Consider the following 12,584-nt stretch of genomic DNA (forward strand, 5'->3'; position numbering starts at 1 on the left):
TATGAACTCCTTGAGACTGAGGACCTATTGTTTTTGAGCTGTTGTATTTAATGCATTATTATATCAGTTATTATTAATATGCATCAAAATTGTTAACTGTGAAAGTAAAATTAACTGTGTAATAAATACAGAAGATAGGAGTAAATTGTTAATGTTCAATCTTTACTGGGTTAAACTTGTTTCTTTCTTTGGTCTTGCTCATTCAAATATTTATTAAGTGTCTACTATGCACCAGGTACTAGGGATGCAAATTTTCAGTTTATAAACATCCTCATATTTCTGTTAATTATGAAGCCTTTTATTAATAACTATTATGATTATTAAGTCACTTGATAGTTTAGTATATCTTTTGCAGACTCCTTTGTTTCCTTTCTATATTTGTCCAAGCAATTTAGTTCTTTGGTTGCCCAATTAATCACTATAGAGTAGCTAGTTTCTTTATCTGTAAAGTGAGGGGGTAGATTCTAGATTATATCTCAGAATTGTATCTATGTTCTAGATTATATCTATATGTAAGGGTCCTTCTTGCTTTAACATTCTATATATTTGTATCTATTCTTTGTATCTATTTAAGGAACAAGAGTTACTGCAAAGGGGTAAGAATATACATTGCAGACTATGTACTACTTGCTTGGTAAATTGCAGGTTTGATTTTGCCTAGTTCTCTTTCATTCCTTGATTATTTTGTTTCAGTACTGCTGGTTTACCCAAGATGTTGGAATGCCTGAAATGCTTGGACCCTTATAGGATGGATTAAAAATGACTGGTGGTGACATTAGTAGAAATAGGGAATTTGGAAGGAACTGGCTTAAGGGTGAGGAGAGGTGAGGGAGATGAAATGTTGTTTCATGCATGTTGAATTGCAGATGTAAGTAGGTAGAAACTTGGGATTAGAGCACTAGAGGTCATGATTAGAAACAGGTTTGGTAGCCACTCAAATAAGTTTAGAGGATCATAGATTCAAGAGCTGTAAGGGACCTTAGGTGATCTAGTTTACTCCTGTGCTTCCCTCCACCACCATGTTACTAGTGAAGAAACTGAAATCCCAGGTCGATTGAATGATTTGCCCAAAGTGCTCAGACATTAGGATTTAAACTAAAGTCTTCTGACTCTAGACCTAGCACTCTCCCCATAGCACTTGAAGCCATAGGAGCAGGCAAGATCCTAACTTCATCCCTCACTCAGCTCTATGTCCTGTGGTCACCTCAGACTTTACATGTTCCAAACTTCAAACCGGCTCATCTTCCCCACTTTCCATTTCCTTTCATCACCAAAGAAGCATAAGATTTAGAGCTGGATGGGACCTTAGTCATTATCTAGTCCAGCACCTTTATTTTAATAACTTTCCTAAGGTCACTTAAGTAGTGACTTAGTCACTTCTGGTGTCCACTCCTCTTCTTGCCTGAGACATTATCTAAATAATTAATGGATTGTAGAACAAATTTCATTTGACCATTCCTATCTTTTGTTTTTAGTGAGGCAATTGGGGTTAAGTGACTTGCCTAGGGTCACACAGCTAGTAAGTGTTAAGTGTCTGAGCCAGATTTGAACTCAGGTACTCCTGACTCCAGGGCCGGTGCTCTATCCACTGCTCCATCTAGCTGCTCCCATTCCTATCTTTAGTATCCATGTACAAATACTGTGCTTCCCCACCCTGAACCTTGCACAATGCATGGTATTTGGTAGGCTAAATCTCTAGTGATGTGAAGCTTACATGAGATAATGGACACTTTGCAAACCATAAAGCACTACATAAGTGCAATTCATGATTGTTATTATTGTTTTGTTGTTGTTATTATTATTATTATTATTATTATTATTATTATTATTAAACTGAAGTTTCCAGATCTCCAGTCTGGTGGTGACTTCATTCCCTGAGCCTTCTTGCATTCCTGCTGAGCATAAGCAATGTTTATAGAGCAAAACAGCAGCATGCATATAAATATTTAGGGAGGGCTGGGGCAAAATGTATGCACACACTTTTAAATTTAATCAGCATTATTAACACTTTCTTAAGTCTAGACAATCAAGTCCTGATTTGTAGGACTGCACAATTCCAGGTGTAAATGCTCACACTGAAAATTAACAATTGGCTTGCCAGTTGAGAGCTGGTTTTAACTTACTTTGGACTTAATACATTCTGATTGAAAGCTCACCCTCCCCCCAAAAGAGAGATGGGAAGATCCTTCCCTTTGCACGGAGGGTGGTTCACGGGTATGGAACAATGCATAAAAAGCCAGATTCATTGGTTTAGCTGACATTTTTTCTTTTAATTCTTTACCATTAGGGATAGCTTTCTGCGAGGAGAGGAGAGGGATACGGGGGAAATCTAGGAGATAGGAAAACAAAAGGTCACTAAGAAGCTCTTAAACATACATGTTGGTTAAAGAGAGGGGAAGTGGGTACTACTGGACTACATTCTGGGCTCAGATTCTCCCAGAAACACTTCTACCTCAAAGTGTTAACAAATCACCCCAACATAAGGCGTGGCCTCTGACCTGATCACCCCGCCCAAAGCCCCGCCTCCGGCTAAGCCCCGCCCCCCCGCACATGCGCAAAAGGCGGCCTCTGGAGGTGGAGGCGGTAGCGGGGCAACATGGCGCTTCCCTGCATGTTGAACCGATATTTGCTTCTGTTGGCGCAGGAGCACCTGGAGTTCCGGCTGCCGGTTAGTGCCGCGCTTCCTCCTCGTGTTGTCTGAGTGGGAGGTTGGAGAGGAGGGGCGGCGCGCGCAGCTTCGTCGCGCGGGGGGGTGGGGTGGGAGGGATGGAGTGGGGTGGTCTCGGGGGCGGGCCTCGTGGGGAGGGGGACGGGGGAGATGAGGGAGGAAGCGGGAACACGCGTGCGCGCGCCGGGCTGAGCGTGCCACCTTCCTCCCCTCCTGCCTCGGACGGCCCAATTTCAGGCTTGGGAGCCTGCTCCCCTGCGTGTCTCCGACCAGACCTGAGGGACTTTTCCGCCGGGCACAGGTCCCGGGGCTGTGAGGGAAACAAGGGTACTTTAGGGACAGATCCCTAGACTTTCGCTTCGCCTGTCTAGCATTGATTAACCTCTTGCCTTGTGTAGGGTATGGTGTTCGATAGGAAGAAGATGCAAAGATGGGAGGCCGTGTGGTCCAAATGGAGGGAATGCCGGATTTGTAGTGCAGTTCCCGGCCTCGAATTTAACTAGTTCCGTGACTCTGGGCCTTTGCCTCTTTAAGCCTCAGTTTCCTCATTTGGAAAATGTATTGGGCCAGGTAGGGGCTACCAGTGTGGAACTTGCATCAGGAAAACCCGAGTTCAAATTCCATCCCAGACGATCCCTAGCTATGTCACTTAACCAATCTAAGGCCCAGTTTCCTCATCTAAAAAAGGGAGAATAAGAGTACCTACCTCCCATAGGTCGTTGTGAGGATAAAATGAGATGACAGGCAATGAGCTTTGCAAACCTCACAGTACTGTATTTGTTGTTAGAGCAGGTCGACTCTAAATGACCCCATTTGGGGTTTTCTTGGCAAAGATGCTGGAGTGGTTTGCCTTTTCCTTTTCCAGCTCATTTTGCAGGTGAGGAAATTGAGGCAAACAATGTTAAGTGACTTGTCCAGGGTCACACAGCCAGCATGTGTCTGAGGTTGTAATTTGAACTCGGGTCATCCTGACTGCAGGCCTGGCCCTCTATCCACTGGCCACCTTGCTGCCCTAAAGTACTATATAAATGCTACAGCTAGTTATTATTATGTATTGAAGTTGTTGATCTCTCAAGTCCCTTCCAACTCTAAACCTGTGAATGTGTATCTTAGAGGCTAGGGTACTGACTAATAATTTTGCATTTTCATAGTGCTCAAAGATTTGCAAAGTTATTTTAATCCATTATCGCATTTGAGCTTCACAACCTGACTTCCACATTTTAATAATGGAGAAAACTGAAATCCAGAAAGGTTCAGTTCACCTAAGATCACAGTTCAGTAGTGCTAGAGCACCTGAGTCTCCTTCAGATTTCCAATATTCTAATTATGTCAGGCCCTCTTATTTTACTCATAGCTACAATGCTGAGAATTAAGGGTAGCAGAGCCATAATTTGAACCATATTCACCGGCTTTAAATCCAATGCTCTTTCTACTGTGCAACATGACAGTATTTCTGTCTAGCCGTGGTGATCGTGAAAATTGAAGGGAGGGGATCAATGCCAGAGACATATTGTTTTATTTTATTTTTTTAGTGAGGCAATTGGGGTTAAGTGACTTGCCCAGGGTCACACAGCTAGTAAGCTAGTGAGTTAAGTTTCTGAGGCCGGATTTGAACTCAGGTACTCCTGACTCCAGGGCCCGTGCTCTATCCACTGCGCCACCTAGCTGCCCTGCCAGAGACATTGAAGAGAGAATCCCAAGATAGTACCTGAGTGAATGTTCAGAGGTAGTTTTCTGACATAAGCAAAAAGGGCAATTAAATCAGGCAAGCATTTATGAATTACTTTACTGTGTACTAGGCACTGGGTATATACAAAGGCAATAGACAGTTTCTACCTTCAAGGAGTTTACAATCTAAGGAAGGCGATATGATGCTCCTATGTAGGTATATATAAAACACACTGCAGAAACAAGAGAACTAAGGGGAGAATGTACCAGCAGGTAAGTGACCCAGAAAAAGCCTCATGAAGAGGATATCACTTGAGCTGAGTTTTCAAGCCAGCCAAGTATTGCAAGAGATGAGGTAAAGAAAGTATTCCAGGCATGGCAGACAGCTTAGTGCAGAGTCATGGAGAGGGGAAATGAAGCATTTTGTATAAGATCAAGAAAGTCAGTATGGCTAGACTACAGAGTGTGTGGTGAAGAGTAATGTTTAAGGAGGGAGGGAGGATTCTAGGCATAGGGAACAGTATGAGTAAAGGCATCAAAGCATGGAAGGAAGTGTGTGTTTAGGACTTCATTTTTTGCTAGAATGTGTGGAAGGTAGAGGATGAAAAAGACAGGGTGCATCAGATGGTAGAGGACCTTGAATGCCAGGCAAAAGTATTGGAAATCGTGGCTGAGGGAAGAGTCAAGGATGACCCTGAGATTTTGAATGTGGGCCAAGTTTGGGAGAGAAGAGTTCCTCATTTCATCTGAGAGTCATCATCACCACAATGTAAAGTTAATTTAAATAAATATTTGCCTTTTATATGCAAGGGATGTTTCCTTCTCTCAGTTTATTGAATATATACACACACATATACACATATACATACATATATATATTATATATATATTTAGTCTCTATATCCAATCAGTTTTTCCATTGGTTTTACCATTTCCATATCCATTGGTTTTACCTCTACCATATCACTCATCAGTTTTCCTTCTTTCTTTTCTTTTTAAACTAATCCAACTACTGCCCTAGTTTAGTCCCTGATCATCACTTGCCTGGATTATTCTAATAGCTTCCTAATCAATCTCTTTGCTTTTCGTCTCTCTGTCCTCCAGTCTGTCCTCTATATATGTACCAGAATTATCTTCTTTAGGTATAAATCTGATCATTTCACTCCCCTTCTTAAAAAAATCTTTAATGAATCCTAGGGTCTTAGGATAAAATGCAGGTCCATTAGTATGGCATTTAAAGCTGATCACATTCTGGTTTTGAGAGGAAATACATTTTCAGAAACTATTAGATATTACAACAAAAAGATTTTGTTTTGTATTACAACAAAAGTGAAGATTTACTTGAAATGAATGAACATTTGCAAAAATATGATGTGCTATTAAAAAATGTAGGAAATAACAAATCTAAACAACCCAGCCTCAGAAATTGAACAAGCAACAAATGAACTTCAAATTAAAATTGCTTGCTTAGATAAATTTGAAAGCAAATTCTATTGAATATTAAAATAGCTGCCCTAGGAGCTTACACTTTAATGGAAGAAAATAGCATGTTTAAAAAGAAGGAAATTTGGGGCAGCTAGGTGGCGCAGTAGATAGAGCACTGGCTCGGGAGTCAGGAGGACCTGAGTTCAAATCCAGCCTCAGACACTTGAAACTTACTAGCTGTGTGACCCTGGGCAAGTCACAACCCCAACTGCCTTACAAAAAAAAAAAAATTAAAGGAGAAGGGGAGGAGGGGCAGCTAGGTGGCGTAGTGGATAGAGCACCGGCCCTGGAGTCAGGAGCACCTGAGTTCAAATCTGGCCTCAGACACTTAATACTTACTAGCTGTGTGACCCTGGGCAAGTCACTTAACCCCAATTGCCTCACTAAAAACAAAAAAAAAAAAAAAAGAGAAGGGGAGGAGAGGAGTTGAAGACAAAGTTTAAAGAATCCGCCTCTTGGATATGCCTGGACCTCTTTGTTAAAATAGAGGTTCTAGTGATTTCATTTAGAGTTTCCTTGGCAAAAATACTTAAGTGGTTTGTAACTTCCTTCTTCAGCTGTTTTGCAAATAAGCAGCTGAGGCAGGCAGGGGTAAGTGACTTGCCCAGGGTCACACAGCTAATAGGTATCTGAGGCTAGATTTGAACTCAGGAAGGTGAGTCTTTCTGACTCTAGGTCAGCCCTGTATCACCTAGATTCCCTTCTCCTATCTTAAGTTTATATTATACAGGAGTCATCTCTCCCCAGACTGCATTCTCACCTCTTATTCCTACCCCTTCTGCAGATCTCTTATGCAAGGTTAGTTAGAGAATACCTCGACTTGAAAAAGTAAAGTCTAAAGATTTTACTAAAAGCCAGGGTAGGCTGACACTTCTACCGTGTTGTTTGTCCTTCATTCTTGAAAAGGACCATGACAGATGTCATGACTTGCTATGAATTGGATTTAAGTGAGGGAGGGCTGTACAGGGTCACTAACTTCATTCCCTACTCCAGAGCCATCCGGGTCCAGTGGCAAGATATACATCAGGACGACTGGAAAATGAATGCCCTGGATGTTTTGGGGCAATTGTGGTTGGGTGACTTGCTCAGGGTCACACAGCTAGTAGACTCGGGTCCTCCTGACTTCAGGGCTAGTGCTTCATCCACTGTGTCACCTAATGTACCATGTAGTTGGGGAGGAACACTTCTAAAATTTCTATGTAGGGGGCAGCTAGGTGGTGCAGTGTATAAATCACCAGCCCTGGATTCAGGAGGACCTGAGTTCAAATCTGGCCAAAGACACTTGATACCAGCTGTGTGACCCTGGGCAAGTCACTTAACCCTCATTGCCCCACCAAAAAAAAAAAAGCTAAAATTTCTATCTAGACCCATGGGGCATAAATTCTTCCTTCTCTGAGAACCATAGTTACAATCAGCAAATGAATGGTGGGGTAGTGTCTTAAATTCCACTTGGCATTTCTGGATGAATTGTTATGTTCCCCAGAATCAGGAAGCTAGGGCTCTAAATGATTTGTATTGCTGAGACTATATGGATTGAAGTCTGTAGTGACTGCTCATGAGCTAATGGGTGGCTTTTCTTCCTTTTCTTGTGTATCCTTGAAATAAACCTCACTTCATAGCTGTTAAAAAAAAATTAGAGGTTCTAGGAGGAGCCAGCCAATCAGAGGGGGAAGGAAGGATGCTGGGACAGAGGGTGCATCCAAATGTGAGACAGCCAAGGATGTATTGAAATTTCTAGGCTAAAGAGGTTTGTTTAAAAAATAGGGAAGAAAGCATCTTCTATTTGATTCATTTATGAGTACAGTATGGTTTTGAAACCCAAACCAGGGAAAGAGAAAACAGAGAACAATAATACTAATAAATATTGACACAAAATATTAAATATCAGCAAAATTGCTATAGCACAGCATTACAAATTTTTCCCTATGACCAGGGTAGAATCATATTAGGAATGAATGAATGAATGAATGAATGCATCAGTGCATCAGTACATCAATGCATCAATGCATGTGCACAAATTAAGTGCTCACCATGTACCAGACTCTGTATTAAGAGCTGGAGAGTCTAATACAGATAGTCTGAACAGTCCATGACTTTGAGATACTTTTATTCTGAGAGGGTAATTTAATTATGTACAGAGTGGTAGACTAGGAGAAGTGTTTTGGACTTAGAAGTAAGTGAGAATGGTGATTGAGTCCTTGGAGCAAATCCTTTTTAGAACTGATAGTATAATTTGATTACTGTTCTTTGAGTTAGAGATGGAAGTGGGGGAAGGAGGAGTGTGACAATGGCATGACTTGGCTATGGCTGGGACATGGCAAGGTAGGTCTGGGGCCAGGTGTGGTAAGGAGAATGTTCACTAATTACAAACCCGGAGTCTGAGTGTGGGCAGTTGAGTTCCCTGTTTGAAAATGTAAGAATGGTTCAATTTAGGAAAGTGATTGGCTTGACTAATAATAATTGATAAAAAAAATCACTCTCCAACTTAACCAAACCTGTTTCATATTGCTCCCTTCTGTGCACTGCATTCTTTAGCTCAAGTGGCCTAATTGCTGTTCCTTGGATGAGGTATCCGGTATTTGACCTCATCTTCTTACCAACATGCATGTCATACCTAGAAATCATTCTCTTCCCCCCTTTGCTGCATAAGAGTCTTAGCTTCCTTCATGGCCCAGCTCAGGCACATGGATGCCTACGGAAAACCTTGCTTGATCTCTCTCCTTTTTCTTGACCACTATGGTTGGGAGTGTTTTCTCCTTTCTCAGGTTTTCTTCTATCTATATATTTGCATATACGTTTTATACTGTAGTAGGAGTCAGGCCTGGGAATTGTAACTATTGGAATGACGCCACCTGCTGGAGACTTAACTGTAGAAAAGTTCCACCATGAAAGGAAGGTCTTTGAGGGCAAGAACATGCGTCTTTTCTTTGGCGTCAGGAAGTGATGTTTGCTAGTGGGAGGAAGAAGGAAGAGCTGGGGGCTCTGATTCGGGCTCTTTTCCTTTGGACTCTGGTGGAGAGTGGAGCTAGAAATGTGCTCTCCCTTTAATAGATAGGAATCTAGGCCTTTCCTTCTCTCTTTACCAAATTCTTTTTCTCCTTAATAAATGCTTAGAAGTCTAACTTTTGCTAAAGCTTATAATTTGTTGGCAACCACTCATTAGATATTTTAGACAGTTTGGCTAGAATTTTAGCCCTTAACAGAATATTGCCTCTTTTGTTTTTATGTCCCTGGCACCTGACATAGTGTTTTGCTCATAATGGAGGCTTTTAAAAAAATATTCTGAACTTAACATCAAATAAAATGATCATTTCCTACATAGTTGAAAAGTACATAGTAGAACAGAAAAAAGGGGATGGTACATGAAACTGTATATCTATTATATACAGCTTTTTTTTTTTTGAAAATTTATAATAAATTCAGTGTAATTTTCAGAGTGGTTCTGCTTGTCTGTGATTCTTTTTGGACTTCTCTTCTTAGAGTGAATGTTTTTTTTTTTTTTTCTCCTTTTAAAGACTGAATCTCCCTATCTCACCTAAACAGAAATTGCACGGGCTGCTCACAGGCTCAGTCACACTCCCCCATTCCAGTCATCTTGTTCTGTCCTCTCTGCATTACAACCTCTCTTGAATTCCGCAACATATTAATGCTGAACATGTGCAGTCGATTTAGCCTACTGAAGCTCAGAATCCTAAGCTCACAAGCTGTACCAGCCTCGGTCTACTCTCTAGCAGGGATTATAGACGTGTGCACCATCCCATAACTCTTTTGTGCATTGAAAAAATGAGCCAGGGACTGGGCCTACCCCATTTCTCTCTCTTCCACTCCCCATATACAAAATAAATTATTGTTACAAATATGAAGTCCAGCAAAACAAATTTTCACATTGACCAAGTTTGAAAATATGTACTTTGTTTTGCATCTTGGGTCCATCGCCATTCTTCCAGGATGTGGGTAGCATGCATCATCATTGGCCATGATAGTAGCTTTGTAAATGTTTGTTGTGTTGAACAGAATTGAATGGAGTACATACCAAATGACTTCTGCCTTCTCAAAGAAATATGCCCAGTCATCTGCTGTAAAGGAGTTAGGAAGGTGGGGTTGTGACAACATTTATAATAGTCACTGTCTAGAATGAGATGGGGATTGGATAAGGTAGAGTTAGGGCAAGGATCATCTGAGATTGTGTAGGTAGAGTGTGCAATGGATGGAGCTCTGGGCTTGGAGTCAGGAAGATCTGAGTTCAGATCTAGGCTCACATATTTACTAGCTGTGTGACCCTGGGCAAGTCACTTAACCTCTGTTTGCTTCAGTTTTCCCATCTGTAAAATGAGGAAAATAAAAGTACTTACCTCCCAAAGTTGTTGTGAGGATCACATGAGATAATAATTGTAAAATCCTTAGAGTACTGCCTGGCATACGGCAAGCACTATATAAATGTTAGCCATTTTTGTTATTTTATACACACACACATGTTGTGAGTGAAATCATCTTCACTGAATTTTTTTTTCAGTGACACAGTAGCCCTGGAGTAGGATTGTGTTTTTAAAAATAATTACTATTGCTATAGATATCAGTTTTTGGTAAGCATATTTTAATTTATTAAAATTATAGTACCAATAAAGGATTAACCATGAGTCTCTCTAACTTCTCATGGTCTCAGGCTGCATGGTAGAGAAAGCAGGGAGAGTACTTCAGCATGGCAGTTAGCATGAGCAGAAGAAAGGCTCTAGAATACCCATGCTGCCTCCCAGAGAGACTTAAGAGGGTTCAGAAAACTTACAAGACCCATGCTGTCCTAAAAGAGAGAGCCAAGAGCACTCCTGGCCTCTTTCCAGGATTTTTATCCTCTTTAGATAGAGGTGGGTCATTATACATTGATCAAAGCTAATTGGTTAGCATCATTCAATTCCATTGGTTGACATGATTTGAAGGGGGTCCACATTAAAATGAACTCTACAGATGACAGTAGGGAAAAGAATGCAAAAGACCCTCCTCAAGTTGCTTAAGGCAAAGCCCATATCTACCTGTCGGTGGATCCTATCAGTCCTTTACTGAACTTGACAAAAATATCTATATCCATTTCTTTTGTTCTCTTGGGTTTGTCCCAAATCAAGGTGAACTGGACTTTATGGAATGGGGGGGAGCACTGAGAAACTGATCTCTGGGTCCTCCAGGAAATCCACTATTAATAATTTTTTTCTCACAGAGCGAAGAAATTGAGTGGTGGTGATGATGGTAACTTAGGTTAAGCAATTTGCCCAATTATTACATTATCTCCTATTTTGTTTTCTCTAGATCTATCATTTCATTGTTGTTGGGAACTCATGGTGTAGAAACTCCTTTTTCTGGTGTTAATCAGCAATATGCCTATAATTTGTAATATTAATAAACTTCCTGAGTCACTGAGAGATTTAAACCATGTCTATAGGGGCAGCTAGGTGGATAGAGCACCGGCCCTGTAGTCAGGAGGACCTGAGTTCAAATCCGACCTCAGACACTTGACACTTACTAGCTCTGTGACCCTGGGCAAGTCACTTAACCCCCATTGCTCTGCAAAAAAACCCCAAAACCATGTCCATGGTAACAGCCCATCTGTATCAGACATGGCACTTGAACCTGGCATTCCTGACTTAAAAGGCACATGTCATACTATTTCACACTGTAGCAGGTAAAAGAGGAATTGACTGAGGAAGCAAAGGTTTGAGCTTTTGAGCATATCAGTTTATTAAGCAGTACATGCCAATTGCATAACAAACTGGGACCAGGCCAGTTCAGGTTGGCATGGGATTCTGAATACAGGAGGAGACAGATTTTATGCATTAAAAGATAACAATAAGCAGGATACAAAACAGGATGGGGAGACCAAATAGGTACATTTCCCTGAAATAAGAAAAAGAGGTGTCCCATACCCTCAAACTGTCTGTATTCAATCAAAGGAACGTGGAAACAATAACTCATTGACCAGTCCAAGGCCAGCTTTCAAATAAGACATATGGATTGCTTGAGATAGACAATAAATGGATACTGGATAATGCTTGAGAAAACTCCTTGCATCAGTCTTTGGATCTGAATGGGTTTCTGGTTCAGCATAACCAGCAGGTAGAGGTAGTCCAGCTTCCCAGCCTGGCAGGGGCAGATTCAAATAATGCAATAAAGTTTTCTCATAATTCCCATAATTGATCAAAGTTTTGTCATAATAGAGAAAATGTACTAGACCCATGACTGAATAGAAAGGGAACTGAACTAGATCCAGAATTGAGTCACAAAGTGGAGTCAGTATGGTTCTCTTAATTCTCACAATTTGTTAAGGGCTAAAATTCTAGCTAGTCTATCTAAAATATCTAATGAGTGGTTGCCAATAAATTATAAGCTTTAGCAAGAGTTAGACTTTTAAGCGTTTATTAAGGAGAATAAGAATTTGGTAAAGAGAGAGAGAAAGGCCTAGATTCCTATCTATTAAAGGGAGAGCACATTTCTAGCTCCGCTCTCCACCAGAGTCCCAAGGAAAGAGTGTGAGACCAAGCGCCAGTCTCTTCCTTCCTCCTCCCACTCGCCCGCGTCACTTCCTGACGCCAAAGAAAAGACTCCTGGTCTTGCCCTCAAAAACCTTCACTTCATGGGTGGAACTCTTCTACAGTAGGTCTCCAGCAGGTGGCATCATTCCAATCGTTACACAATTCCCTCATCACCTTGGTATACCCCCCCATGTATATGTATATATATGTATATATTTGCATGTGTATTGTAATGCCCTGGTTGT

General features: G+C 41.1%; 1 protein-coding gene across 4 annotated transcripts in view; it reads left to right on the plus strand.

Annotated features, from left to right (window-relative positions):
* The first annotated feature begins 2,560 nt into the window (after positions 1 to 2,560).
* Positions 2,561 to 12,584, plus strand: part of TRMT11 (tRNA methyltransferase 11 homolog) — a 64,958-nt gene continuing 54,934 nt past the window's right edge. The window contains exon 1 of one of the 4 annotated variants that reach the window (XM_043999616.1): positions 2,561 to 2,668. Coding sequence is in view for 2 of the 4 variants with exons in the window: in XM_043999617.1 (XP_043855552.1) it covers positions 2,597 to 2,668 (72 nt within the window). In the remaining 2 variants the exon portion in view is untranslated. The remainder of the gene's footprint in view (positions 2,669 to 12,584) is intronic. The other 3 variants (XM_043999617.1, XM_043999621.1, XM_043999618.1) reach the window with 3 other exon arrangements.

This window comes from Dromiciops gliroides, chromosome 4 (assembly GCF_019393635.1).
Source record: "Dromiciops gliroides isolate mDroGli1 chromosome 4, mDroGli1.pri, whole genome shotgun sequence".
Classification (NCBI taxonomy): domain Eukaryota; kingdom Metazoa; phylum Chordata; class Mammalia; order Microbiotheria; family Microbiotheriidae; genus Dromiciops; species Dromiciops gliroides.